Below are 26548 nucleotides of genomic sequence, written 5' to 3'. Positions count from 1 at the left end.
GCTGGGATTAAAGGCGTGCACCACCGCCGCCGCCTGGCTATATAGAGGATTCTAATCAGCACATGAGAGGATGCTCAACATCTCTGCTCAGAAAAAAACAAATAACACCAACAACAGTGGAGCCTGGCATGACGGCACATAGGAAACTGAGGCAGAAGGATTGTGAATTCAAAGATATTCTGAACTCCCAAGACAAGCCCTATTTCATAAACTAAACAAACCGGAGCCCCTGGGAGCCACCGTAATAAGGTCCTGTAGAGCCTGCCTGGGCTGCCTTCCTGCATCAGAAAGACAATCCTTCCCTTTCTTCTTCTTCTCCTCTGCCTTTCTCTTTGTTTGCTGCTGTGGTTTGAGACAGGGTCTCTGTGTGTAGTCCTGAGTGTCCTGGAGCTCTCTCCGTAGCCCAGACTGGCCTCGAACTCACAGAGATCCGCCTGCCTCTGCCTCCCAAATGCTCGGATTGAAAGCAAGTGCCACCACATCCGGCTTCTACCATTTTCTTTGAGGGGCTGGCCAGCGCTTAAGTATGACTTCTCTGGTACTTCCAGCCTTTCCACTTCCTCTAAAGCGCCTCTCTCTGCCGTATGGCTGTTTGTCCACCCTGTGGCTGTCCTCCACGCCAGCTTAACTCAAAGGGCAAGGCTTCTTCTTTATCTTCTCTACCTCCCTCCTCCTGGCAGCTGCTGACATTTACAGTTGCCTGCTCTAATGAAGCTGTCCCCTGTTGTACCCCAACACCACAAGGAATTTATTGGCTTCTGTACAGAAGGGCAAACTCTGCTCCTAAGAGCAAGAGCTGCATCTTACTGCAGCCCCATGAGGGCTTTTAAAGGAAAACCCCACAAAAGCCATAAGATTACAATTCCCATACATTTCATTTCACAAGATCATGGTCTGGTCACAGAGTGATCACAGAGGGGGTACAGTTACATCAGTGTGCACGTTTTTCCTGAAACCTCAAGGGGGGTATCAGGGCGGGAGTCGAGTTTACACAAAAGTCACAGTGGTCCTTCCTGGAACACTTGCAACTATCCCAGTCACAGTTGAGCACATCTCTTAACAGAAATCTTTTTACATTGTTATATTGTTACAGGGGTGATTGAGTAGTGGCTGAGTCAGGTGGCCCTTGGAACTAGATTTTTAGTTTCTCATTTCCTGGTGCTTGAAGTTTCTCTCTTCCTGAGGCTTGGGGGTGTAAGCCTGAAGGGCTAGGGTCTTTCATCCCCAACATGAAAAAAAGAAAGAAAGAAAAGTGAAAATCTCAACAACAATGAATGAAATATTAAGTTGTGAATTCCAGTGCTGGAGAGATGGCTCAGTGGTTAAGAGCACTGGCTGCTCTTCCACAGGACCTGGGTTCAATTCCCAGCACCTACATGGCAGCTCACAACTGTCTGTCACTCCTGTTCCAGGACTTTGGATGCCCTCTTCTGGCCTCTGTGGGCACCAGGCATACAAGTGGTGCATGGATGGATACACATGCCAACAAAGCATCTATACACAAAATTAAAATAGCCTCACTGAGATGTAATTAATGCGTGGTAAACTGCACACAGGAGCTAGGCCTGCAGATAGAGTCATCCCCAATACTCAGGAGACGGAGGCTGTGCATTTGCCAGCTCAAAGCCTACCTGGGGTAGACAGAGAGAGTCATAAGGCCAGCCTGTCCCAAAAATACAACGTAAAAGGCTGTGCATGTAGCCTGGTTGACAGACTGTTTCCCAGCATGCCCCAAATCCTGGGTGCGTTCTCTGACGACACACAGACCTGCTGCGGCATTACGAACTTGTAATCCCAGCATTCTGAAGGTAGGAGCCAATATGAGACGTCCAAGGCTATCCTGAGTTACACCAGTCGAGAGCAGACTGGTCCATACGATACCGTCGCTCACTCACTCATCAATCAATCAAAAAAAAAAAAAAAAAAAAAGAAACAAAACCAGGACTAGGAACGGATAGATGAATGGCAGAGTGCTCTCTAGCCTGCCTGCACAAGGCCTTAGGTTCAGTCTCCAGCACTAAGAAAAAGAAAAACACTGATAAGCAAGCAAAACCCAAACCGAACCGCACAGATGTCATTTGTGGAATTTGATGAGTTTAACCACGTGTGAGCATCCAGGAACCCACGAGCACCACCGGGCTCCATGCACGTTCCCTAACTACTTCTCTGTGACCTACCCCTCCCTTCCCTGTCACCACCATCTTCCCAGGTAGCTGCTCTTTTCCTTTCAGAAAATACAAAGGAGTCTGCATTTTCTAGAATTTTCTATCAAACAAGGGATCAAGAGATCTCCCAAGATGGCACAGGCTAGACTCAAACTATCAGGCCTCCTGCCTCAGCCTCCTAACTGCTGGATGCTGTGGGATGTCTTTCTGTATGCTGTAAATATGTGTTACTCCCATTGGCTAGTAAATGACGTTCTTTTGGCCTATGGCAAGGCAGCTTAGAGGCAGGCAAGAAATCAAGCAGAGAGATAGGAAGAAGGTGGAGAAAGACGCCATCCTGCTGTCCAGAGAGCAGCATGTAATGGCACACAGGTAAAGCCACAGAACACATGGCGACATATAGATGAATAGAAATGGACTGAGTTTAGTTATAAGAGCTACCAAGCAAGAAAATTGATTCAAAGGCCATGGCCATACAATTTGTAATTAATATAAGCCTCTGTATGTTTATTTGGGCTAAGCGGCTGTACAGCCCATGCAATCCTTTTTGTCATTGAAGATTCACCAATATTAGCCACGTGTCAGAGCATTTTTTTTTCATGCTGAGTAGTAGTCCACTGTATGACAAACCACGGTTTGTTTATCCATTCATATATCATAGAAATATTTCTGGTTTGTACTTATTACTAATAAAGTGTCTATATATGTTTGAGTACAAGTCCCTCTCTCTCTCTCTCTCTCTCTCTCTCTCTCTCTCTCACACACACACACACACACACACACACACACACACACACAACATCACATTCTTGAATAGCAAATAGCTCCCAGAGAGAGTAGCTTTACCTTCTTTAGGCTTTTGAAGACTCTGAAGATTCTAGTGTAGATGTCACTGGACGTCAGCGACATCAGATCTCACTGGTGCTGTAGTTGCAGGTGATTGTGAGCTGCTAGACATAAATGCTAGGAACCAAACACCGAACTACCACAAGAGCAGCACACACTTTTAATCACTGAGCCATCTCTTCAGTTCCCCAAAAGATAGCCCTCTTCTAAATCAAATTGTAGATTAGTATGCAGCTCTAAGAACCAATAAAAAGAAATCCTGAGTATTCTTTTTGTTTGCTTGGTTTTGTTTCGTTTTGTTTTTGTTTTTGTTTTTTTTTTTTTGGTTTTTCGAGACAGGGTTTCTCTGTGTAGCTTTGCGCCTTTCCTGGAACTCGCTCTGTAGACCAGGCTGGCCTCGAACTCACAAAGATCCTCCTGGGTCTGCCTCCCGCGTGCTGGGATTAAAGGCGTGCTCCACCACCGCCCGGCTTGTTTTGTTTTTGATATAAAGTCTTGCTAATTAGCTGTGGTGGTTTGAAAGAAAATGGCCCCCGAGGGAGTGGCACTAGTAGGAGGTGTGGCTTTGTTGGAGTGGATGTGGTCTTGTTGGAGGAAGTGTCATTGTGCAGGCGGGCTTTGAGGTCTCATATATGCTCAAGCCACACCCAGTGTCACAGTCCACTTCCTGTTACCTACAAGTCAATATGTAGGACACCTGGCTACATCTTTCCAACACCATGTCTGCCTGCACACCACCACATTGCGACATGATGATAATGGACTATACGTCTCAAACTGTAAGCCACCCCAGTGAAATGTTCTTCCTTTATAACAGTTGCAGTGGTCATGGTGTCTCTTCACAGCAATAGAAACCCTAACTGAGACAGTAGCCCTGGCTATGCCTGAGCTCCAGGCCATCCTCTTTCCTCAGTCTAGGACATAGATAGGCATGCACCACCATACATGTCTTATGTGTCCTTTACCATTTCCCCCAATTGGAATCTCGAAAAACTTCTAAAAAACTACAATAAGACAAGAGAATGACACCAATGTAATGATCTGATTTTGCCAAATTTTTGCACATAATCAATTATTGTGGTTTGAGACGGAGTCTCTCTCCCCTATGTTACGTGGGCTGGCCTTCAACTCACTATGTAGCCTGAGGAAGCCTTGAATTGGGGCAATCCTCCTACTTCACCCTCTCAGGTGCTAGGATTATAGATGACATGCACTCATTTGTGTGTTTGTACATTTGACAGTCAGGACCTCTTTCTAAAATGAGAATGGTTTGCTTTGCTCCTACTGTGTGCCATTCAGCAGGATTCTGCTCCTACTGTGTGCTATTCAGCTGGATTCTGTTTCTATTTTTGTGTTTGAGACAGGGTCTCACTGCATAGACATGACTGGCCTGGAACTTGCTATGTAGACCAGGCTGGCCCGGATCTCACAAAGACTCCGGGGTGTGGAGATTAAAGGTATGGGCCCACCACATCTGGCTCAGCTGAATTCTGGAAGCACAGTTTAAGACAAAGTTCTGGGCTGGAGAGATGGCTCAGTGGTTAAGAGTACTGACTACTCTTGCATGAGATCCAAGTGGTGGTTGGAAACCATCTGTAACTCCAGTTCCAGAGGATTTGATACCCTCTTCTGACCTCCATGGGCACCAAAGCATGCATATGGTGTACATACATACATACATACATACATACATGCAGCCCAAACACTCACTTATAAAATAGAATGAGCCTGGGAGGTGGTGGTGCACGCCTTTAATCCCAGCACTCGGGAGGCAGAGGCAGGAGGATCTCTTTAAGTTCAAGGCCAGCCTGGTCTACACAGCAAGATCCAGGACAGGCACCAAAACTACACAGAGAAACGCTGTCTCAGAAAAACCAAAATAAATAAATAAATAGATAGATAGATAGATAAATAAATAAATAGATAGATAGATAAATAAATAAATAAATAAATAAATAAATAAATAAATAAATAAATAAAATAGAATGAGTAGATCTGGGGGGGGGAAAGCAAAAGTTCTTAAGTCACAATCTCTTTGGGGAATAGACCTTTTTAAAGCAGTGTGGCTGAGCCAGTTAATTGAAATATTTAAAGTATTGTGGGAACTTGGAGGTACCATTTTTTTTATAACTTATTTATTTTATATACATAGATGTTTTGCCTGCAAGTATGTCTGTATGGGAGAATCAGATCCCTTGGAAGAGGAGTTATAGGCAGTTGTGAGCAGCCATGTGGGTGCTGGGAATTGAGCCCAAGCCCTCCGGAAGAGCAGCCAGTGCTCTTAACTGCTGAGCCATCTCTCCAGCCCCCAGTAGTTTTTTTTTTTTTTTAAATGTGTGTGATCATATGTGTGTTTGTACACGCGAGAGTGTGGCTGTCAGAGGACACCTCAGGGATGCACCTGTTTCTCTTGTGCTGGTACAACACGATTGTGCCACCACCCTGGACTGTACCTTGGTTTTGGGATCCAAGCAGAGGTTCCTGCTTGGCAAACACTTTACCGACTCAGCTATGGCTACAGCCATTAATCCACTTTATTTATTTATTTACTTATTTGTTTTGGTGGATCTAAATCTACGGGGAAGGTTGTCTGGCTAGACCTTAGTTTAGATTTGCTATTAGCCAATGTTCCATAAATATGTGAAATTGAAAGCTAGATCCATCCCACTCTCCACTGTATTCTCATGCAAATCCTCACGTCCCTGAGGGCTCTATTATTTTCATGTTCATTTGGCAGGTGGAAAGTGTTCTTTTCAGTTCCCTAATATGCTTGGCCTAGGATCACGCGGCTAGAAAGTGACAGGAGCGAAGGCTGCCCAAGCTCTCTGACTCCAAGTTCAAAATTCTCTCTCCTTTCCGATGGGACCTGGAGCGCCTAAGCCTTCTGCCTACTTGGAATTTTGCCTCCAATTCTCATTTTTCTTGGCTGCCTTGCCCGAGAGGCTTTCCACGTGGCGACAGGGGAGAGAAGCAAGCCCTGTACAACAGCGGTCACTCCGGAGCGCCACCGCCCCTGCAGTTGCCGGCCACGCGCTCAACACTTGTCCGACCGGTGCGCAGGGAGCCACACACGCGCATGTGCACACTGGGTAGGCTCGCCTAGGATCCTAACACCGCCCGGGGGAGGGGAGGGACCGGAAGTCAAACTTTGTCTCTGGGTTGCTAAGAGACGGGGCCGCCACAAACTAGGCGGAGGTTCTCTCCAGCCTCTTTCCTTTTCTGGATCCGCTTCAGAATCTCCAAAAGTCAGATGACCATGTCCGATGGCGAAGCTGATACCTTGCGAAGCACCTTTCCCTCCTACATGGCAGAGGGCGAGAGGTTGTATCTGTGCGGAGACTATGTTAAGGCCGCCCAGAGCTTTAGCAATGTGAGTCGCTCTTGAACCTATCACTGCTTCGCCTCCCTCCTTCTCCCTCCTTCCCCCTCCTCCCCTTCTTCTCTCCCTTTTTTCTGCCTCCTTCTGCCACTCCTCCTCCAGCTCCTCCCTTTTTTCCTCTTCTTCCCTCCTCCCTCCCTCCCTCCCTCTCCTCCTCTTTTGAGATAGGGTCTTGTTCTGTAGTCCAGGGTGGTCTCAAACTTGCAACAGCCTGAGTGATGACTGCCGGTGTGTGACACCTTTGGAAGTTGGTCTCCTTATGTACTCTGGAGGCCAACTCCCTATAGTTGAACTTGGGCGTGCTGCAACTCCACTTCCTGGCTCAACACATTTTTTTTTTAAAGATTTTGTGTGTGTGTGTGTGTGTGTGTGTGTGTGTGTGTGTGTGTGTGTGTGCGCGCGCCGCGCGCACTTGTGTATGAGCAAGTGCCTGTATGTATGCATATATGTTTGTACATATGTATAGCACATGCATACATGCATGCCTGGTGCCTGTGGAAGCCAGGAGAGGGCATTGGATCCCTTGGAACTGGAGTTACAGACAGTTATGTGCCACCACGTGAGTGCTGGAATCCATACCTGGGTCCTCTGCAAGAGTCGTAAGTGCTGTTAACCAATGAATCATCTCTATTTTAAAAATAGCCCCCATCACCATTTTAAACATATTTTTATGTGTTTTGCCTACGTGTATTGTTGGACCCCAAAGTTTAGGGTCTCAAGTGGGCGCCCCAAGAACCCAGACTCCAGTCCAGTTGATGCAACAGCACAAGGAATTTATTGGCTTCTGTACAGAAGGGCAAACTCTGCTCCTAAGAGCAAGAGCCACATCTTACTGCAGCCCCATGAGGACTTTTAAAGGAAAACCCCACAAAAGCCATAAGATTACAATTCTCATACAATTTCATTTCACAAGATCATGGTCTGGTCACAGAGTGATCACAGAGGGGGGACAGTTACATCAGTGTGCACATTTTTCCTGAAACCTCAAGGTGGGTATCAGGGCGGGAGTCGAGTTTACAAAGGTCACAGTGGTCCTTCCTGGAACACTTGCAACTATCCCAGTCACAGTTGAGCACATCTCTTAACAGAAATCTTTTTACATTGTTATATTGTTACAGGGGTGATTGAGTAGTGGCTGAGTCAGGTGGCCCTTGGAACTAGATTTTTAGTTTCTCATTTCCTGGTGCTTGAAGTTTCTCTCTTCCTGAGGCTTGGGGGTATAAGCCTGAAGGGCTAGGGTCTTTCAGTATATGCATGCAACCACATCGTGCTTTGCTCTTGGAGGGCAGAAGAGGACTTCAGATCCTCTGGAACTGGAGTTACTGGGGGTTGTGAGCTGCTATATGAATGCTGGGACTTGAACCCAGGTCCTCTGTAAGAGCAGACAGTGCTCTTAATTGCTGAAACATCTCCAGCCCCACGCCATCACTAGCAATGTGAGGTCCTGATGATGCCTGATAATCTCTTTTGTGTCTAATATTACTGGTTCCCGTGATACACCGCTGTCACAGAAGTCCTGGCCTTTTCTCCCATTTGTCATTTATGTCTGCCAGTTGGTGGCATTTAAATGTTTCACGATTACCTTTCTCTTGATAAACTCAGTTTCCCATTATTAGCTGCAGATTGCCTGAGAGGCTAAATGTGGAAGCCACAGAGTCTCTGGCGCAGGCTTGCGTGTAAGAAATTGGTCATTAGTGAAGTTAGTGTCTTGTAGGAACCTTGCTAAAGATTGCACCATTGCATCCTAAAGGGGTTGGGAGTTGTTTTAGGATACTAGACAAACCGCCAAGCACAGTGCATGCCTATGAGGGAGTTACTATTGCACTCCACTTTATAGATGAGGAAGTGGATATAGAAGTTAGGTAACACGCCCAAGGTCACTGCACTGAACTAGCAGGTGGGGGAGGAAGATCCTCCAAGCCAAACATTCAGACTCCAGTTGCCTGAGGTGCCAACCTCCACACTGTAAAGTGTTCTTACAACCTTTTCCTTTTGCTGGAAACGTAGTTTAGTTGGTAGAGTGTTTGCTTCCTATGCATGAAGCCCTTGATCCTGCTTAAAACTGAGCACCTGGCAGGTAGAGAAAGGAGGAAGAGAGATTTAAGATCATCCATGCTACTTTGCAAGTTCAAGGCCAACCTGGGATACTGGAGACCCTGCCTCTAAAAGAAAATAACAATTTCCTTTGCTAGAAAGCACATACTGTATTTTCCTGCTGTGGTACTGGGACGCAGACCCTCCCACATGCTAGGCAATTGCTCTTCTACTGAGGAACATGACCAGCCCATAGCCTGCATCTAACTTCTTTTTGTTTGTTTTTCAAGACAGGGTTTCTCTGTTTAGCCCTGGCCATCCTGGAACTTGCTCTGTAGACCAGGCTACCTCAAACTCAGAAATCCACCTGCCTCTGCCTCCAGAGTGCTAGGATTAAAGGTGGGCGCTACCATACCCAACTCTCCTTATTTCAAATGGCATAGCAACAGGGCATGGGGGTACTTGTAAGCTCAGTACTCAGAAGACTGAGACAGGAGGATTTCGAGTTTGAGGCCAGCCTGGTCTACAAAGCGAGTTCTAGGACATCCAGAGCTGTTACACAGAGAAACCCTGTCTCGAAAAACCAGAAAAACAAACGAACAAAAATTCTTAAATGGGAGCTGAAAAGATGACTGCTCTTCCAGAGGACCAGGGTTCAAATCCCAGTACCCACAACTGTCTGTAACTCCAGTTCCAGGGGATCTGGCATCCTCACACAGACATGCATGCAGGCAAAACACCAATGCACATAAAATAAATTTTAAAAATTAATTAAATTAAAAAAACCCTTAAATGAAGTGTCAACCTACTAACTGAACCCAAGATTTCCACAAAGTTGAGCTTCTCAGCTGTTCCCAGTCTTCTGCCTCTTCTCCCTAGTCACACCCTTCAAGAGAAATGATGACCAGATAGGCAGATTGAGTTCAGGAGCCCTGCCCCTGCCCATTCCCCTCTTGCCCTAGAGCTGTCTGGTCCTGGAGCAGCTGAAACAGAAAGCGGAGTTGACCCCACGGGCAGGTAGCTGTGGGAGAGAAGCCCTCCCATTCTAGGAAAGATAATAGCTGCTTCCTCTTCATAGAAAAGAAGGAAGGTCCCAGAGAGGGCAGACCCAGTCTGAAGCCCAGGGACGCCTGTCTGGTGCCTACCTTTCCTAGAATGGGAGGCCACCTCATACACAGCCACCTTCCCTCAGGGCAATGTTCTCTTTCTGTCCTGGCGACTCCAGGACCAGGACAGACATTCATTGCAGCTGTTATGGTCTCAATCAGAAGGTGACAGGACATAGCTGGGTGTGATCTCTCTCTCTCTCTCTCTCTCTCTCTCTCTCTCTCTCTCTCTCTCTCTCTCACACACACACACACACACACACACACACACACACACACACACACACACACACACACTTGTAGTCCTAGCACTTGAGGGAGGCTGAAACAGATCTAGAGTGCAGGGGCAGCCTCGGCTACATAATGAGTTTGGAACAAGCCTGGACTGTGTGAGGCCCTGCCTCAAGAAAACAAACTGGGAGGGGGAGAAAGGCACTTTTGGCCAAGCCCGAGGAGCTGAGTTTGATCCCACACCCACCTGGTGGACGGAGAGGACCATGTCTTGCAGGTTGTTCCCTGACCTCCACGTGCACATTGTTGCATGCACACGGGCAGACGCACACAAAATTAATTAAAAAATAAAATTAAAAAAAAAAAAAACAACAAAGATGGCAGGACACAGGGAGCGAGGGGCGTGCCCATCCTTACACTCGGGACCCCAGACAGCTTCTGTCTTCCTCATGTTTCCATCTTAGTCCCCCCAGATAGTGATAGTTTCACTTTGCCACATTGAAAAAAAAAGGTGGGGGGGCTCAAGCCAGGTGTGATGGCACACATCTATAATCCCTGCTACTGGCGAGAGACTGCAGAAATGAGAGAAGGAAGGGCTGGGTATGGGGGCGCATCCTGTAACTCCAGCACCCACAAGGGTAGAAGCAGGAAAGACGGCAGAGTGCTTGAGGCCAGCCTGGTCCATCTACACAGCTCCAGGCCAGTCAAGACTACAGTGTGAGATCACCTCTTAAAACCAAACCAAACAACAACCACAAAACAACTAATGTGGGGGTGGGGGGTGGCAGTGAGGGGGAGAGACTTGGGCTAGGGGGGTAGAACTCAAAGGTAGAGAACTGGCCGCAATATTCATGAAGTCCTGGGTTCTAATCCTTGCACACAAAAGCTAGTGGGTGAAGTTTTTAGATGGTCCTAAAATCTACTTCGTTTGCGTTAGACTTTGCCATTTTCATTGCCCATGGTATGCAGCCAACTGAGGTTTGCTATTGAGCTTGGTATACACAAACCATCTTGAAGTTGTATTGCTGGAATGAACTAGAAGGATTTGGCAGAAAATCAGATATCTACAGCATAGCCGATTCCCACGTCTCAACCAGTGGCTTCCTTAGTAGCCGAGATTCAGCTTTCTCCAAGATCAGCCAACATAGATGTTCGTGTTCACTGAGCAAAGATTGGGTTGGACTGCTTGCGACTGATGAGACTCGGAGGCCAGTGTACTGACAAACTGCAGGAGCTGTGGGCTGCCCTTTGGGGCCAGGATGCTGCCTTGCTCTTCCTGGCATCTGCCCATCAGAGCGCTTCCTTTGCCAGGCTCTTCACCTTCAAAGCGGAGATAAGAACTGCCTGGTTGCCCGCTCCAAGTGCTACCTGAAGATGGGAGACTTGGAGAAATCCTTGAATGATGCCGAGGCCTCACTTCAGAGTGACCCAACTTTCTGCAAGGTGACTGCTGGGTGGGAGGACTCAGCCTTGCTTTCGCCATTTCCATTACAGCAGACTCTGGCTACTGGTAGTTGAAGAACCAGCTGGATCACTTAGTGTCTGATGCCCTTTTCTCTTCAGTACTTGCTCCCTGCCTCTTGTATTCCAACCTTGACCTCCAATCTAGGACTCTTTCATTCTACCATCCAAGCCCTTTGAGGTCTTGTCTCTCCACCTGGATTTGACTTGTCTTTCATTCCAGGGGATTTTACAGAAGGCTGAGACCCTGTACACCATGGGAGACTTTGAGTTTGCCTTGGTGTTCTATCATCGGGGCTACAAACTGAGACCTGATCGGGAATTCAAAGTTGGAATTCAGAAAGCCCAGGAAGCCATCAACAACTCAGTGGGAAGTGAGTGAGCATGGGGCTGTGTCCTACCCAGGAAGGTGTGGGGAAGGTCTGGGGTGCAGAGTGCAAGCAGCTACCACCAGGGAGTCTCACACTTGGATCTGGCTGTTGCTGAGGTCACAGGTTAAATTCTGTCCATGGAGTGACCTCTTAGTCATGCTAGGAGGGCTGCTCTGAAGTTGTCCTTTCTAGAGTCTGAAGTCATACATAGACTTGAATAGGATCCTGAGTGCAGCTTTTCTGAGGCTGGCTCCTCCCTCACTGTACAAGTACCAAGGGCTGGCTTTACCCATCAGCCCTACGGCAGAGGGAGGAGGTAGATGAGCGAGACTTTGTCCCTGTGGATAGCAGAACATGGAAATGGCATGTGACAGTGTCTTCCTCAATCCCAGATCTCCCTTTATTTGCAAATCTGGCTGCCATGGCCTTGGGCTAGTGGGACTGTCTAGTGTCCAAGAGACACCTTCTGTGTGTGAGGGTGGCTCAGAGCCAGCTCTGCTACAGCCTCCGCCGTCTCCTTGCCAAAGGTAGCCATTTCCACATCAAAGTATGTGCTAGGTCAAGCCTGAGAGGTTTGGCCCAGCTGAGTTCCGCCTCTGTCCTCCAGGTCCTTCTTCAATTAAGCTAGAGAATAAAGGAGACCTCTCCTTCTTAAGCAAACAAGCTGAGGTAAGGGGCCTGGTTCTGAGGCCACGTGTACCTTCCAAACCCTACAGCCTGGGAGCATTCCACTTCCTCCCGTCATGGGCTGCCATGAGATTCTGCCGCAGCTCCAGAGGTATCTTGGGAATCCGGCTGTGCCCATCCACGCATATTTCATGGTTCTCAGCCCATAGAGAGTCCTGGAGGAGCAGGACGGCGGAGTCTCAGACTCTCAGTCCATACTGCATACTCTCCGCTCCCTGTTGAGACTCCATTGGCTGTTGCTCCGTTTTCCAGAGTAAGAAAGCCCAACAGAAGCCTCCACCCGTGAAGCAACTCTCCTACAACACCAAGCACGAAACCAAGCGAAAGGGCTCTCTCAAGAGTGAGAAGACCGTCCGGCAGCTGCTCGGGGAGCTGTACGTGGACAAGGAATACCTGGAGAAGCTCCTTCTGGATGAAGGTCTCAGACCCATTGTGGCCAGCGGGCCTGGGGCAGTTGAAATCCTGGGTGGATGCTTAAGGCACAGCCTGTCTCGGAATGCAACTGACACGGACCTGTGCCTAGGTCGGTCTTAGGGTGTTCTCACCTGACTCAAGTCACATGAGACTAGGCAACAACACGACCGCTCATATCTGAGCCCAAGAAGTCCACATTCAGGGTCACTGCTTTTAATTACATGGGCTCCTTTGCCAACTTTCTATCACTGTGACAGAGCACCTGAGATAGTCAACCTGTAAGAATGAAAGATGGCGGTCTGACAGGGTGGCCCATACCTTTAATTGCAGCAGAAGCAGGTGGGTCTCTGTGAGTTTTAGGCCAGCCTGGTCTATGCAGCAAGTTCTAGGACAATCAGGGATACATAGTGAGACCCTGTTTCCAAAAAAAAAAAAAAAAAAAAAAAAAAGAAAGAAAGAAAGAAAGAAAGAAAGAAAGAAAGAAAGAAAAAGAAAATACTTATTTTCGCTTAAGTTTCAGAGATTTCATAGTCGGGAATTCAGGTAACTCTGTTGTTTTGGGGTCTGAGGTGAGGCAGAACATTGTAGTGGGGAGCACCTGGTAGGATAGAGGTGGCCAGGAAGTAATGACAGAGGAAGGAGCAGAGATTCCAATATCCCCTGTTCAAAGGCATGCCTCCCAACAGCCTAACTTTTTTCCAGTAGGTTCCACCTCCTAAACGTTCTTCTACCATGTCCCTTAGTACACGGGCTAGGAACCAAGCCAATACACGAGGTCGAGGGAGGGACATTCGAGATGCAAATCATAACCACCGCCATACGCTGTGCATGGGTAAAGGAACCTGACGGGCAGGTGCTGGGATCTGAGCACATTAGTACTACATGTTCTGAAACGTCACCTGGTCCATCCCCCGCATTTCATAGATAAGGAAATAGAATTCACTGAATGTCCAAGGTGACAAGCAAGCTTGTGGTGATGTCATCACTAGAATCCAATCCAATACCCTTCCCATCACACTGTGCTGACAGAGCCCTAAAACATATAGTCCCCACTAACCTGGGGTGGGGGCATTGCTGTGAACTGATAAGCCTGGGTAGGGGTCACCTTGGAAACAAATCCCTTCTCTCCAGAATTAGTTTTTTCCTAAGATCATCTGTAGGGTTCTCTGCGGGGTTGTGGCACACAGCTTTCCTGCTGGCACATCTCCTTGGTAACAGGCCTGAAGGCTTCCTGCTCTCCAGAGGACCTGCTGTGGAGGGCAGGAGTGGCCTGAGCAGTGGCCTTGCATCATTGCTATTGGCTCTAACCTCTGGCCACACAGTAGATAGAATGAAGGCACTCCCCAACAGCTCCCAGCATGCACTTGGCTAGCTTACTTGGCTCCTGACTACTTGGTGAGGACTGGCAAGTTTTACATTCAGACTCCCCTTTTTTTTCCTGAGGACACAGCTTCTCAGAGAGTTGTCCAGGTGACCCTTCTTGTCCCTCCTATTTTGCAGGGAAAGGCTTGTCCCAAGAATGTGCCTTTGACCTCCTCCGGGATCAATTAGACCCTTTCCGCCCCACTCGCAAACTCCCTCCTTTCCTCACTGTTACCGCGACTGCAGGCAAAAGTCCTCCCGGGGCCCTACAGCAGGGACTCCCACCCTTACATGTGTGATCTCAGCGATGCCCCCCCTCAAACCCCTTCCCCCACAGACCTCATCAAAGGCACCATCAAGAATGGCCTGACCGTGGAGGACCTCATCATGACCGGCATCAACTACCTGGACACCCGTAGCAACTTCTGGAGGCAGCAGAAGCCCATCTATGCCAGGGAGCGAGACCGGAAGCTGATGCAAGAAAAGTGGCTAAGGGACCGGAAACGCAGCCCCTCGCAGACAGCCCACTACATCCTCAAGAGCCTAGAGGACATTGACATGTGTGGGTAGTGTTCTCAGGGCCGGGGAGGAAGCAACAATGATAGCCTGAGCTCTGGGGCTCCGCTGACCCGTGGATGGAAATTATCTGGGAGGAGAGGGGTCAGCCCATCAACAGCGAGGAGGCTGCCCTCACCTCCATGTCGCCTCTCTCTCTTCCCAGTGTTGACCAGCGGCAGTGCTGAAGGGAGCCTTCAAAAGGCAGAGAAAGTACTTAAGAAGGTTCTGGAATGGAACAAAGACGAGGTGCCAAACAAGGACGAACTGGTTGGGAACTTGTACAGCTGCATCGGCAACGCCCAGATTGAGCTGGGGCAGATGGTGGCCGCCTTGCAGAGCCACAGAAAGGACCTGGAGATCGCCAAGGAATAGTGAGTGGCCAAGGTCCCTAGGCCTCCGAGAACCTTTGCCAGGGCTGCTCAGAGCTTCGTTCCTGTTTTCTGTCCTGCAGGGCAGGCCTGAGGTGGAGCCCAGTGGAAATAGGAGTCCAGTACTCAGGACTAAAAGTAGAAAGCTAACCTACACTGGTAGCTTTTTTTTTTTTTTCTATACACTGGAGCACAATGGCTCAAAGTTCCAATGAGTCCCCAGGGGTCTAGTTCTTGGGGATTTCTTTTTTCTTTTTAATTCTTGTATCAGGCCGCAGACATACCCGATGTTTCTAGCATTGGGAATATAGCAATGACTAGATATAGGTTTGGATATCTGACAAAAAAAAATGGCCTAGCCATTTAATTTGTAATTGTGACCATATTAAAAAACACATTGATCGCTTCTCGGCCTTTTGGCTAAGATCAAGTGTAGTATCTGTTCTTATCAGTTTAATATCTGATACGTCCTCTATCCGAGGACAACATATTAAATGGATTTTTGGATTTGGGAGTTGGCCTAGGAGCTTGCTCCGTCCACTCCACGCATCGACCTGGTATTGCAGTGTCTCCGGGAACGGTGCACCCCTGGGGGGAGGGGAGTAAAAAAAAAAAAAACACATTGGAGGATTCTAGGGCAGGGGTGTTAGTGCAGCATATTGGCCCTATGGGAAAGGCTGAGGCTGGAGGAAGCTTCAGGATGGAGTGTGAGACGGGCCAAGAGGAAGCTGGGTCAAGTCAAGCGGAGCTTTGTGGACCATGTGGTGACCCGGAGGATAAGGCTGCAGGCCAGTAGATCTGGCTGGGCAGTGGGATCTTAGGCAAGTCCTTCAGCGGCTCCGCCTCAGTGTTTCCACTCAGTGGAGTGGGCGAGGCTGTTCCTGACCTGGTGTGGAGGAGAGGACAGATGTAAAGGTACAGGCCAAGGACTTGAGACAATAGGGCTGGGGACGTAGCACAGTGGTAGAGCAACTGCTTGGCATGTTCAAGGCCCTGGGTTCAGTCAGTTCCAGTTGACACACAGACACACACACACAGAGACACACACAGATATACCATACACATGCACAGACACACACATACACACCACACACACGGACACACCATACATATGCACAGAACTACACATAAGAAAAGAAGAACAGAAACCTGACACTGTACCTAGTATTCATTTAACAGTGTTGTCAAGTCTTGCTGAAATAAGACGTTCTCAACCTGAAACTTCCTGACAGGGCCATCACTTTCCGGGCATCCTGGGGTTGTTGTTGTTTAATTTGTTATATATTTATTTATGTATTTATTCATTGTATATGTGCACTCATGTGCACATGCGTGCCAGAGAATTCGTGCAATCAGAGGACCAGTTGTTGGAAATCAGTTCTCTTCTCCTACCATATGGTCCAACAATCAACCTCAGGCCATCAGACCAGCAAGCGCCTCCACCCACTGAGCATCTCCCTAGCCCTGAGCATCCCAGTTCTGCGTCTTGTGGGGTCATTCACGGCTACGGTGTCCACTCACCCCACAGTTCTGAACTCGTCTCAGTCTCCTGTCACGCTGTGCACCCTGCGTGCTGTTCAGTTGTCCTTCACTGTGACAGAACACCGGAGATAGCTTAAGGGTAAGGACTTATTTTGCTCCTGGTGTTGGAGGTTTCCATCCATTGAAGACCGGCTCCATTGCTCTTGGGCCAGGCTAAAACATCAGTGTGGAGAGACATGGAAAGCCTCTCTCTTAACAGCATGCAGCCAGTGAGCAAAGAGAGAAAGGATAAGAGACTCAAAGGGATGTTCCTAGTGGCCTCCTTCCTCTGGTCAGGTTCCACCTCTCAGCAGCCATTCCGGAAGAACCCATCAGTGATTGTTGGCGCTCTGATCTAATCTTTTCTCTAGAGTGCCATCAAGTGGTGACCAAGCTTTAACGCCTGAGCCTTTTGGGGAAACACTTCATGTTCAAGTAGGACCACCGCATTTTTACTCAGTGTCTCAGGTCTTAGCCACAGCTGCTGCTGCTCTCTGTTTTGGTGTCTCTCTCTTGCTGTCCCCACAGATTTCCAAAGTCCTTTGTCTGAGGACTCTCCTTCCATGCTGACCCACAGGGAAGTACCTAGCATGCCTCGTAACAGTACTGTCAACATTCCCAGAGATGGGCTCTTTCCAAGAGCCATCACTTCCTGGGACATAGCCCCCAGTGGCCTGTGGTGCCACTCCCAACCTTGGGCACAATGGCTCCTGCCCTCTCCTCGCTTAGGCACACCCTCAGTGCCATCCACTCCTGGGCAATGTCTTGTGTGTCCCTAAGGGCTAAGGAGGAGGATCACATATTAGCCATTCTGTAATGGAGCGAGGGGTGGGATAGACCCAGAGCTGGAGATAGCTGTGTCCTTGACTCCCGGCTCTGTCACTCAGAGCTGTGTGGATTTAAGTTGCTCCTCCCTTGCTCCTCCCCTCAATTTCTTCGCCTATACCGAAGGTCTGATAATACCACCTGACAGGGGTCACGGAGGGTAAATAAGGCTTGTGTGTTCTGAATGTCTTAATCCCAGCGCTCAGAAGGCAGGTGGATCTCTGTGAGTTCTAGGTCACTCAGGACTGCTTAGTCAGGGTCCGTCTCCAAAAGAGAAAAGGGCGTGTGAGTAACACCTTGGATGCAGCCATCTCCCAGAGGTCTTTTTACTTCTTCCCTCACAAGTCCCAGACCTGTATGTTTAACAGCCTCCAAGGCATTCCTCTTGGAATGTCCTGGAGCAACCCCACATTTAACCAGCCCCTTCGTTCTCTCCCACACATCTTGCTCCCGGAGTCCCGAAGCCTCAGGCGGCCACTCCCTTGAGGAAGTCCAGGAGGCTCCTGGTATCTCCCTCTGTCCTGTTCATGTCCTGGCCACCTGCCCTGGGCTTCCTGAGCTGGCCTCCCCATGAAGGAACAGCCCAGTGCTCAGAGGCTGCTCTTCCTCACTTCACTGTCACTCGACCCGGCTTTCTGGCCTGAAGCCCTTGGAAGGACCCTAGCTGTGAGCTCTGCTTTTGCCTCCTTTGGCAGGGTGTCCCTTTCCTCAGAGCTCACTCTGCCAAGCCACTACCACTCACTCTTCAGCTTTTAAATTAGGGTCTCACTCTAGGGTAGGGGTAGCCATGGGGGATGGGTATAGAAATCCCACCCCAGTGCCTCCCTGTCGGCTAGTATCATTTATTTATTTGTTTGGTTGGTTGGTTTTGTTTTTTCGAGACAGGGTTTCTCTGTGTAGCTCTGGCTGTCCTGGATCTCACTCTGTAGACCAGGCTGGCCTTGAACTCACAGAGATCTGCCTGCCTCTGCCTCCTGAGAGCTGGGATTAAAGACATGTGCCACCACCGCCTGGCATCCGCTGCTATCCTATCGGCTCTCTGAGACATTGGACTTTGGGAAGAGGGCCATTCTCTTGCTATCAGCCCTCACATAACAAGAGTGCTAAGTGAGGGGTACACAGCAGTGTTCTTGACTATGTCCCTTCCTTTTTTATTCCTGTTTATTTTGAGACAGGATTTCACTTTGTAGCTCAGGCTGGCCTCCACCTCCTGATCCTCCTACCTCTCTCTCCCAGGAGCTGGGATTACAATTACAAGCACAGACCGCTTGGCCTGGCTAGTTCCTGCCTTTTCAGCATCTACAAACAGGGCCTTACCTGGCAACTCTAGTCTAGGTGAGTTCTATGTGCCCCTCCCTCATTCTAGCCTCTCACCAGCTACCAAGTGACTTGTCCAAGAGGCTTTTCAGTACTCCAGTCCTCGTTTCTTTCTTGGGTGGATGAAGACTTAACCTATGTGCCTTCTTTTTTTTTTTTTTTTTTTTTTTTTTAGGTTTTTCGAGACAGGGTTTCTCTGTGCAGCTTTGCACCTTTCCTGGATCTCGCTCTCTAGACCAGGCTGGCCTCGAACTCACAAAGATCCGCCTGCCTCTGCCTCCCAAGTGCTGGGATTAAAGGCGTGCGCCACCACTGCCCGGCCTATGTGCCTTCTGGATGCTGGTAGTTTATTGTTATTCTTGTGGTTTTTTTTAAATTTTTTTTAATTGAGATAGGATTTCTTTTTTCTTTTCTTTCTTTCTTTTTTTTTTTTTTTTTGGTTTTTCGAGACAGGGTTTCTCTGTGTAGCTTTGCGCCTTTCCTGGATCTCACTCTGTAGACTAGGCTGGCCTTGAACTCACAAAGATCTGCCTGCCTCTGCCTCCCGAGTGCTGGGATTAAAGGTGTGCGCCACCACCGCCCGGCCAAGATATGATTTCAAGCAGCCCAGGTTAGCTTGAACTCACCGTATAGCTGAGGATGATTGTGAGCTCCTTAATCTCCTGACTGTTGGGGTTATAGGTGTGTATCGTCATACCAGGTTTATGCGGTGGCTGGGGATCAAACGCCAGGCCTTGTGTATGTCCCCAGCCCTTGCTATTAGTTTTTTTTTTTTTTTTTGGTTTTTCGAGACAGGGTTTCTCTGTGTAGCTTTGCGCCTTTTCTGGGACTCACTTGGTAGCCCAGGCTGGCCTCGAACTCACAGAGATCCGCCTGGCTCTGCCTCCCGAGTGCTGGGATTAAAGGCGTGCGCCACCACCGCCCGGCTTAGTTTTTATTACTTAAAAAAAAATTTTTTTCCGAGACAGGGTTTCTCTGTGTAGTTTTGGTGCCTGTCCTGGATCTCACTCTGTAGACCAGGCTGGTCTTGAACTCATAGAAATCTGCCTGGCTCTGCCTCCCGAGTGCTGGGATTAAAGGCGTGCGCCGCCGCCATCCAGCTCCTCTTTTTTTTTTTTTTTTTTGGTTTTTCGAGACAGGGTTTCTCTGTGCTCTTTTTTTTTTTAAACAGCGTCTCACTATGTAGCCTTGGCTGACCTGGAACTCACTGTATAGACCGATCTGGCTTCACACTTAGAGCTCCACCTGCCTCTGCCTCTGTAGTTCTGGAATTAAAGACATAAAGCTATGTACCACCACTCTTGGCAGCTCTCATTAATATCAATAATAAATTAAGAAAGCACAATGTGTTTACCTGTCACACCACAGCAGAGTACCCACTCTTTTAACTTTTTGGTGGCACTGGAGATCTGACTGGGGCCCTGTGTATTCGAGGCAGGCTCTAGCACTGAGCCATACTCCCTAGCCCCTAGGGGACCCACTCTGGAAGGGGAAACCTATCTTAGACAGACTGTGAGAGCAGCTAGTGAAAAGTGTTCTTGTTACATTATCGTGAGGTAAATTCTAGATGGGAAAATTGTTGGACCAAAGGGACATCTTTATAGGCTGTCAACTCTGGAAAGATCCTTATGATGTCCATCTCAGGCTACCGGCACAGATGGGCCTGTGTGCCACAGCCCTGCCGGCCTGGAGATCTTCTGCCTGGAGCCCTGAGTTCCTGAAGCCAGGATCCCGGTGTTTGCATTTTTCACCATAATACCTGATTTCTACTTAATGGCTGTTTTTGCTGCTTCCCCTCAGTGATCTTCCAGATGCAAAATCGAGAGCCCTTGACAATATTGGCAGAGTTTTTGCCAGAGTTGGGAAATTCCAGCAAGCCATTGACACGTGAGTAGCATAGACTGCTCCTTCCCCACCCGGGGCTGGGACTTCCCTCCCTCACACTGGGATTCCAGTTTGGGATCATAAAGCCAGGCAAAGGGGCATTAGTAGCCTGGGAGTTGATGATGCCAGTAATCCTAGTTACTTAGGAGCCTGAAGTAGGAGTATTGCCAGGAGTTCTGTGTCAGATAGAGCTACATAGCAAAATCCTATCTCAAGGTGGGGCGGTGGTGGCGCACCTCTTTAATCCCAGCACTTGGGAGACAGAGGCAGGCGGATCTCTGTGAGTTTGAGGCCAGCCTGGTCTACAGAGTGAGTTCCAGGACAGCTGTTACACAGAGAAACCCTGTCTCAGAAAAAAAATCCTATCTCAAAAAGAAGAAAGAACGAGGGAGAGAAAGAGGAAGAAAAAGAGGAAGAGGAGGAAGGGGAAGAAGGAGGAGGAGGAGGAGGAGGAGGAGGAGGAGGAGAAGAAGAAGAAGAAGAAGAAGAAGAAGAAGAAGAAGAAGAAGAAGAAGAAGAAGAAGAAGAAGAAGAAGAAGAAGAAGAAGGTGATGATGACCAGAAGCAGGACCAGACTCCTGGCTCTGCTGGGTGACAGTTGACGTCCTAGTCTTTGGTCCTTTCAGTGCTGGGAATCAAACCCATGGCATATGGAACACCAGTACTCATCCAGCATGTCAACCTGAACAAGTTCTTTTTTCCCCACCCCTGAGCCACCCCCTGAAATGACCGGCCACTTGAAAACATTTCTTCTTTTAAACTGTCTTAGGTCTGTAGGTGTTTTGCTTGTGTGTCTGTCTGCACATGCACGTGGTGCCCTGGAAGGCCAAAGGAGGTCATAAGATCGCCTGGGACTGGGGACAAATGTGAGCCGCCATGTGGGTGCTGGGAACTGAGTCTGGGTCCTCTGGAAGAGCAGACAGTATTCTTAACCACGGAGACGTCTCTCCATCTCTCACTAACCACTTTTAAACTCTAGATTTAAACTCTTCTCATTTTTTTCTTTTTATTAATGGAATTTTTTCATTTATTTTACATCCCTACCACAAGTTTCCCCTCCATCCTCTCTTCCTGGGTTGTCCTAACCTTCCCCAAGCCCCACCCCGTGGATCTTCTCATTTAAATGAGTCAGTGGAAGAGAACCAGAATTTTCTCAGCATTTCCAAGCTATCAGAAGTGCCCTGAGTTCTTCTCAAGCATGAGAATTACTCGGCCTTGGGTGGATGAGATAAGATAGGTCAGAGGGTAAAAGGTACCTGCCACCGAGCTTAACAACTCCAGTTTGATCCCTGGCATCCACGTGGAGGGAGGGAAGAACCAGCTTTTATCCTCTTAGCTCCACATCAAGCCATGGCATCTATGTGTGTGTACACACACACACATACACACACACGCACACACACACACACACACACACACACACACACACACACACACAGTAACAATGTGAAAAATAAATAAAATTAAAGCTAAGAAGGTAATTCCTTGGTCTTGCCCCTGAAAATTCTAATTCTTTTGTTTGTTTGTTTTGTTTTGTTTTTTGAGATAGGGTTTCTCTGTGTAGCCTTGGCTATCCTGGTACTTGCTCTGTAGACCAGGCTGGCCTCAAACTCACAAAGATCCACCTGCCTCTGCTTCCTGAGTGCTGGGATTAAAGATGTGCACCACTATTACCCAACTGGAAATCCTAATTCTAAGGTGAAGGTCAGGACTCAAGAACTCACTTTTTTTTTTTTCCGAGGCAGGGTTTCTCTGTGTAGCTTTGCGCCTTTTTTGGATCTCGCTCTGTAGACCAGGCTGGCCTCAAACTCACAAAGATCCGCCTGCCTCTGCCTCCCAAGTGCTGGGATTAAAGGCGTGTGCCACCACCGCCTGGCTAAGAACTCACTTTTTAAAAATACTTATTTAGTATTATTTATTGTGTGTGTGTGTGTGTGTGTGTGTGTGTGTGTGTGTGTGTGTGATATGCATCTCGTGGGGCTGGGGAGAAGGCATGTGTGTCCCACTAAGTACATGCGTGGCCAGAGGACAACTTTGTGGGGTCAGATCTCTCCTTCCATATTTACACTGGTTCTAGGATCAGACTCAGGTCACCAGGCTTGTGTGGCAAGCTCCTTTCCCATGGAGCCGAGTCAGCAGCTGGGAACTCATTTCTAGGTGACTCTTAAGTTTGGAGCTGTAGTAGACCAAGCAACCTTGGACACTTCCTTAGAGGCTCTTCCGTGACTCTTTGTGACTGTGTCGCGTCTCTGGGAACAGTATCTCAACTCTCCAGATGAGGTCTAACCTGGGGTTGGTTATCTACTCAGTGGGGTGGGCGTGCATAGCCCTAGGGAGCCTCAGATGTGGCCCAGACACAGAGCCAGCTCGCTGGGCGCAGCTACTCTTTCTGGAGAGACTCTGTCCTTCAGACCTCTGACACTTGGTCACCAAACATCCTTCCACATCACTTGACTTGGTCTCTTGGTGCCTTGGGTGTCTGTGTGCTGAAAGAGGAGTATGAGAGCCCACCTACCTTCAGTGTTTTCTTTAATAGTGTGTTTCATAATAAATGCACGCTTACTGTTAAAATCCTAGTTTGGAAAAAAAAGGTAGAGGGAAAAAATTAGAACCGCCATCCAAAGATAAATATCTGTTTTATTTATTTACTGTGATTGAAGTCTCTTGTAGCCCGGGCTGGCTTTGAAGTCTCTTTGTAGTGAAGGATGACCTTGAACTTTGGATTCTCTTGCTTCTACTATCAGATTGTGCCGCCACTCCGGCTTTCTGTGGTCGTGAGGCTGTACGCAGGGCTTCATGTGTTCTAGACAGGCATTCTACCAACTGGGCCACAGCTCCAGCACCGTGGCTTTGGAGACAGGCTCTCACTATGCAACCCATGCTGGTCTTGAACTCGCCTTGAGGCTGAGGCGGCCTCAAGTACTGGGGTTATAGGCGTGAGCTACCACCTGACCATTACTTCTTTTCCTTCCAATCTTTTTTTTTCTGTGTTGCTTTTTCTCTCACAAGATTTTTTTTTTTTTTTTTTGGTTTTTCGAGACAGGGTTTCTCTGTGTAGCTTTGCGCCTTCCCTGGGACTCACTTGGTAGCCCAGGCTGGCCTCGAACTCACAGAGATCTGCCTGCCTCTGCCTCCCGAGTGCTGGGATTAAAGGTGTGCGCCACCACTGCCCGGCCTCTCATAGGATTTTATTTAGCTTTTTTCTCTCCAGTACTGGAGAGCTTGAACTTAGGTCCTTCCACATGCTAGGCAAGTGCTATGCCGCTCACTCAGATCCCCAGCCTTCTTTTTCCTTTTGATTTTGAAATACGTCTGCCCTGGGATTCATATTCTCTTACCTTCTCACCCTCAGTACTTGGATTACAGGTCTGGACCACTGTGCCTAACCTAGTAATTCTGAAACATTATTTTTGTGTTATTTCAGTTGCTTTAATTGTTTTGTTTTAATATGTATTATGTATACAATGTTCTGCCTGCATGTACACCTGCACACTGGAAGAAGGCACCAGATCTCATTATAGATGGTTGTGAGTCACCATGTGGGTGCTGGGAACTGAACTCAGGCCCTCTTAGTCTTCTCTCCAGCCCTGGTTGTTTTCTTTCTTTCTTTCTTTTTTTTTTTTTTTTTTTTGGTTTTTCGAGACAGGGTTTCTCTGTGTAGCTTTGGAGCCTGTCCTGGACTAGCTCTGTAGACCAGGCTGGACTCGAACTCACAGATCTGCCTGCCTCTGCCGCTCCAGTGCTGGGATTAAAGGTGTGCACCACCACCACCCGGCCTGGTTGTTTTCTTACTGTTTGTTTTTTGTGGCTCTGGAATTAGTCTAGGGTCTCATGTGTACTAGGCAATTGCTCTACCGCTAAGCTACATCCCCAGCCCTCGGGTACTCTTTTCAAACATTATTTTTCAGTGGGCCAAATTTGATCCCACACATGTTACCAAAATAGCTTTGGAATTTGGAAATAGGTTGGTATTCACTGATTCCACTCTGGACAAGAAAGAATGAGTTTTGTTCTGCGCCCACAGGAAGCCCGGACTTGCGGTGGCCGAGCACAGAGTTGGGCGGGAACTAACCCTGCTTCTTCTCTCCCCAGGTGGGAGGAGAAGATCCCTCTGGCCAAGACCACGCTAGAGAAGACCTGGCTGTTCCACGAGATTGGACGCTGCTACCTGGAGCTGGACCAGGCGTGGCAGGCCCAGAGCTACGGTGAAAAGTCCCAGCAGTACGCCGAGGAGGAAGGGGACCTCGAGTGGCAGCTGAACGCTAGTGTTCTGGTGGCTCAAGCCCAAGGTACGGACTCCGAGGCTACCGGCTCAGAGACTCCCATCCTCCGTGTCACGCCTAGCTACTGCCTGTGGAGGAGAGTCCTGAGGGCCGAGCCTGCCGCCTGCATTTCCATTCTTACCTTCATTTTGAGAAGGAGGCCAAGCCACTCCATTTTTTGTTTGTTTGCTTCTCTATTTGCTTGCTTTAATGAATTAATTAATTTCCTTTTCCAAGGCAGGGTTTCTCTGTGTGGCCCTGTTTGTCCTGGAACTCACTCTGTAGACCAGGCTGGCCTCAAACTCACAGAGATCCACCTGCCTCTGCCTCCCGAGTGCTGGGATTAAAGGAGTGCGCCACCACTGCCAGACTTTGTTTTAATTTTTTTTTGTTTTGTTTTTTGTTTTTCGAGACAGGGTTTCTCTGTGTAGCTTTGCGCCTTTCCTGGAACTCACTTGGTAGCCCAGGCTGGCCTCGAACTCGCAGAGATCCGCCTGGTCTGCCTCCCAAATGCTGGGATTAAAGGCGTGCGCCACCACCGCCCGGCTTGTTTTAATTTTTAAATAATATTTTTATTAGTTCTTTCAAGATTTCACACATATATTTTTACCCCCCCCTCCTCCAGTTCCTCACAGATCCAATGCCATTTCACTCCCTATCCAGCTGTGTGTTGTCTTTTTATTCTTAACCCACTGACTCCAGTCTGTGCTGCCCAGCTACCTCCCGCGTAGGGCCTGCCCTAGAGTGTGACCCACCCACCAGGGGCTCACACCTTTAAAGAGAACTGACTTTCCAGTTCCCAACAGCTATCACATGCCAGTAGCTCCCCAGCTAGGGATGGGACTTCATGCCACCTCTCTCCCTCCACGCTGGGGTTTTGTGTGGCTTGTGCATGCTGTCTTAGCTGCTGTGACTTTATCTGTACGACTGTGAGTGCCTGTGCTTACTTACCAGTCACCTGATATGGCCGCGAGGAGTGAAATCAGGTCAGGTTGGTGGGACCACTGCACAGCTGAGGCTGTGACCATTTTATTGAGAGCAATCAAGACTTTTTATACCTTTATCAGAAACAGAATGTAATGCCAATTGCCAGGATCCATACAGCTGTAGTTGCCAAGAAGCAGTGAAGTCCACAAGCTGTACAGGGTGCACAAGATGAATGTCGAAAACCAATTATCCTGTCAAGCCTTCACGCTTCCCAGACTACTAAGGGAACACACAGAGAAACACAAAACAGCCTGAACACTTCACTGCCTGGGGGACTGCATCGGTCTCTCAGGAACTGGAAGGCACATTGCCCCAGGAGCCATGGACTCTACCCTGAAAAAACTATGACGTACGCCTCCCAAGGCAGCTAGGTCAAGCCAACTCCATGGTTCCCTGCATGCAACTACCCTGTTGTATCTAGAAAACACTGTTTTCTTGAAGTCACCCATCTGGCTCCTACAGCCTTTCTTCTCCCTCTTCTGTGAATATCCTTGAGACGTGGGATGATAGAGACGACTCCCATTTAGGCTGAGCACCAGTTATCTGTAACCTATTATTCTGAGCACAGGTCATCTGCAACCTGTTGTTCTGAGCACAAGTCCTGTGCAATCTGTTGCCCTCGTCACGTTGACCAGTTGTGGGTCTCTGTGTTAACTGCCATTTGCCTCAGGAGGAGGCGTCTCTAATGAGAGTCGAGAGACATGCTGAGCCATTAGGAGTCAGTTGAAAGCTGCGCCCATTTAGGTGCCCTCCTAGGGTGCTGTGGTCTT

At 48.4% G+C, this 26548-nt stretch overlaps 1 protein-coding gene and 1 non-coding gene across 5 annotated transcripts in view; both read left to right on the top strand.

Moving 5' to 3' along the window:
* The first annotated feature begins 6137 nt into the window (after positions 1–6137).
* The window catches only part of Odad4 (outer dynein arm docking complex subunit 4), a 29651-nt gene continuing 9240 nt past the window's right edge, over positions 6138–26548 (top strand). For 2 of the 4 annotated variants that reach the window (XM_052759758.1, XM_052759756.1), the window contains exons 1-9: positions 6145–6381; positions 11073–11204; positions 11446–11596; positions 12201–12262; positions 12533–12698; positions 14394–14618; positions 14778–14985; positions 20446–20532; positions 24622–24818. In XM_052759758.1, the coding sequence (XP_052615718.1) occupies positions 6262–6381; positions 11073–11204; positions 11446–11596; positions 12201–12262; positions 12533–12698; positions 14394–14618; positions 14778–14985; positions 20446–20532; positions 24622–24818 (1348 nt within the window). In that variant the 5' untranslated portion in view covers positions 6145–6261. Of the gene's footprint in view, positions 6382–11072; positions 11205–11445; positions 11597–12200; positions 12263–12532; positions 12699–14393; positions 14619–14777; positions 14986–20445; positions 20533–24621; positions 24819–26548 lie in introns of all 4 variants that reach the window. The other 2 variants (XR_008222659.1, XM_052759757.1) reach the window with 2 other exon arrangements.
* LOC128123597 (U2 spliceosomal RNA) lies at positions 15383–15573 on the top strand. The gene has a single exon (XR_008222767.1). It is a non-coding gene; the product is annotated as a U2 spliceosomal RNA (small nuclear RNA).

This window comes from Peromyscus californicus, unplaced genomic scaffold, assembly GCF_007827085.1.
Source record: "Peromyscus californicus insignis strain IS unplaced genomic scaffold, ASM782708v3 Scaffold_3__1_contigs__length_106647218, whole genome shotgun sequence".
NCBI lineage: Eukaryota > Metazoa > Chordata > Mammalia > Rodentia > Cricetidae > Peromyscus > Peromyscus californicus.
The sequence above is the reverse complement of the archived record's forward strand: the minus strand, read 5'-3'. Positions and strand labels throughout refer to the sequence as shown.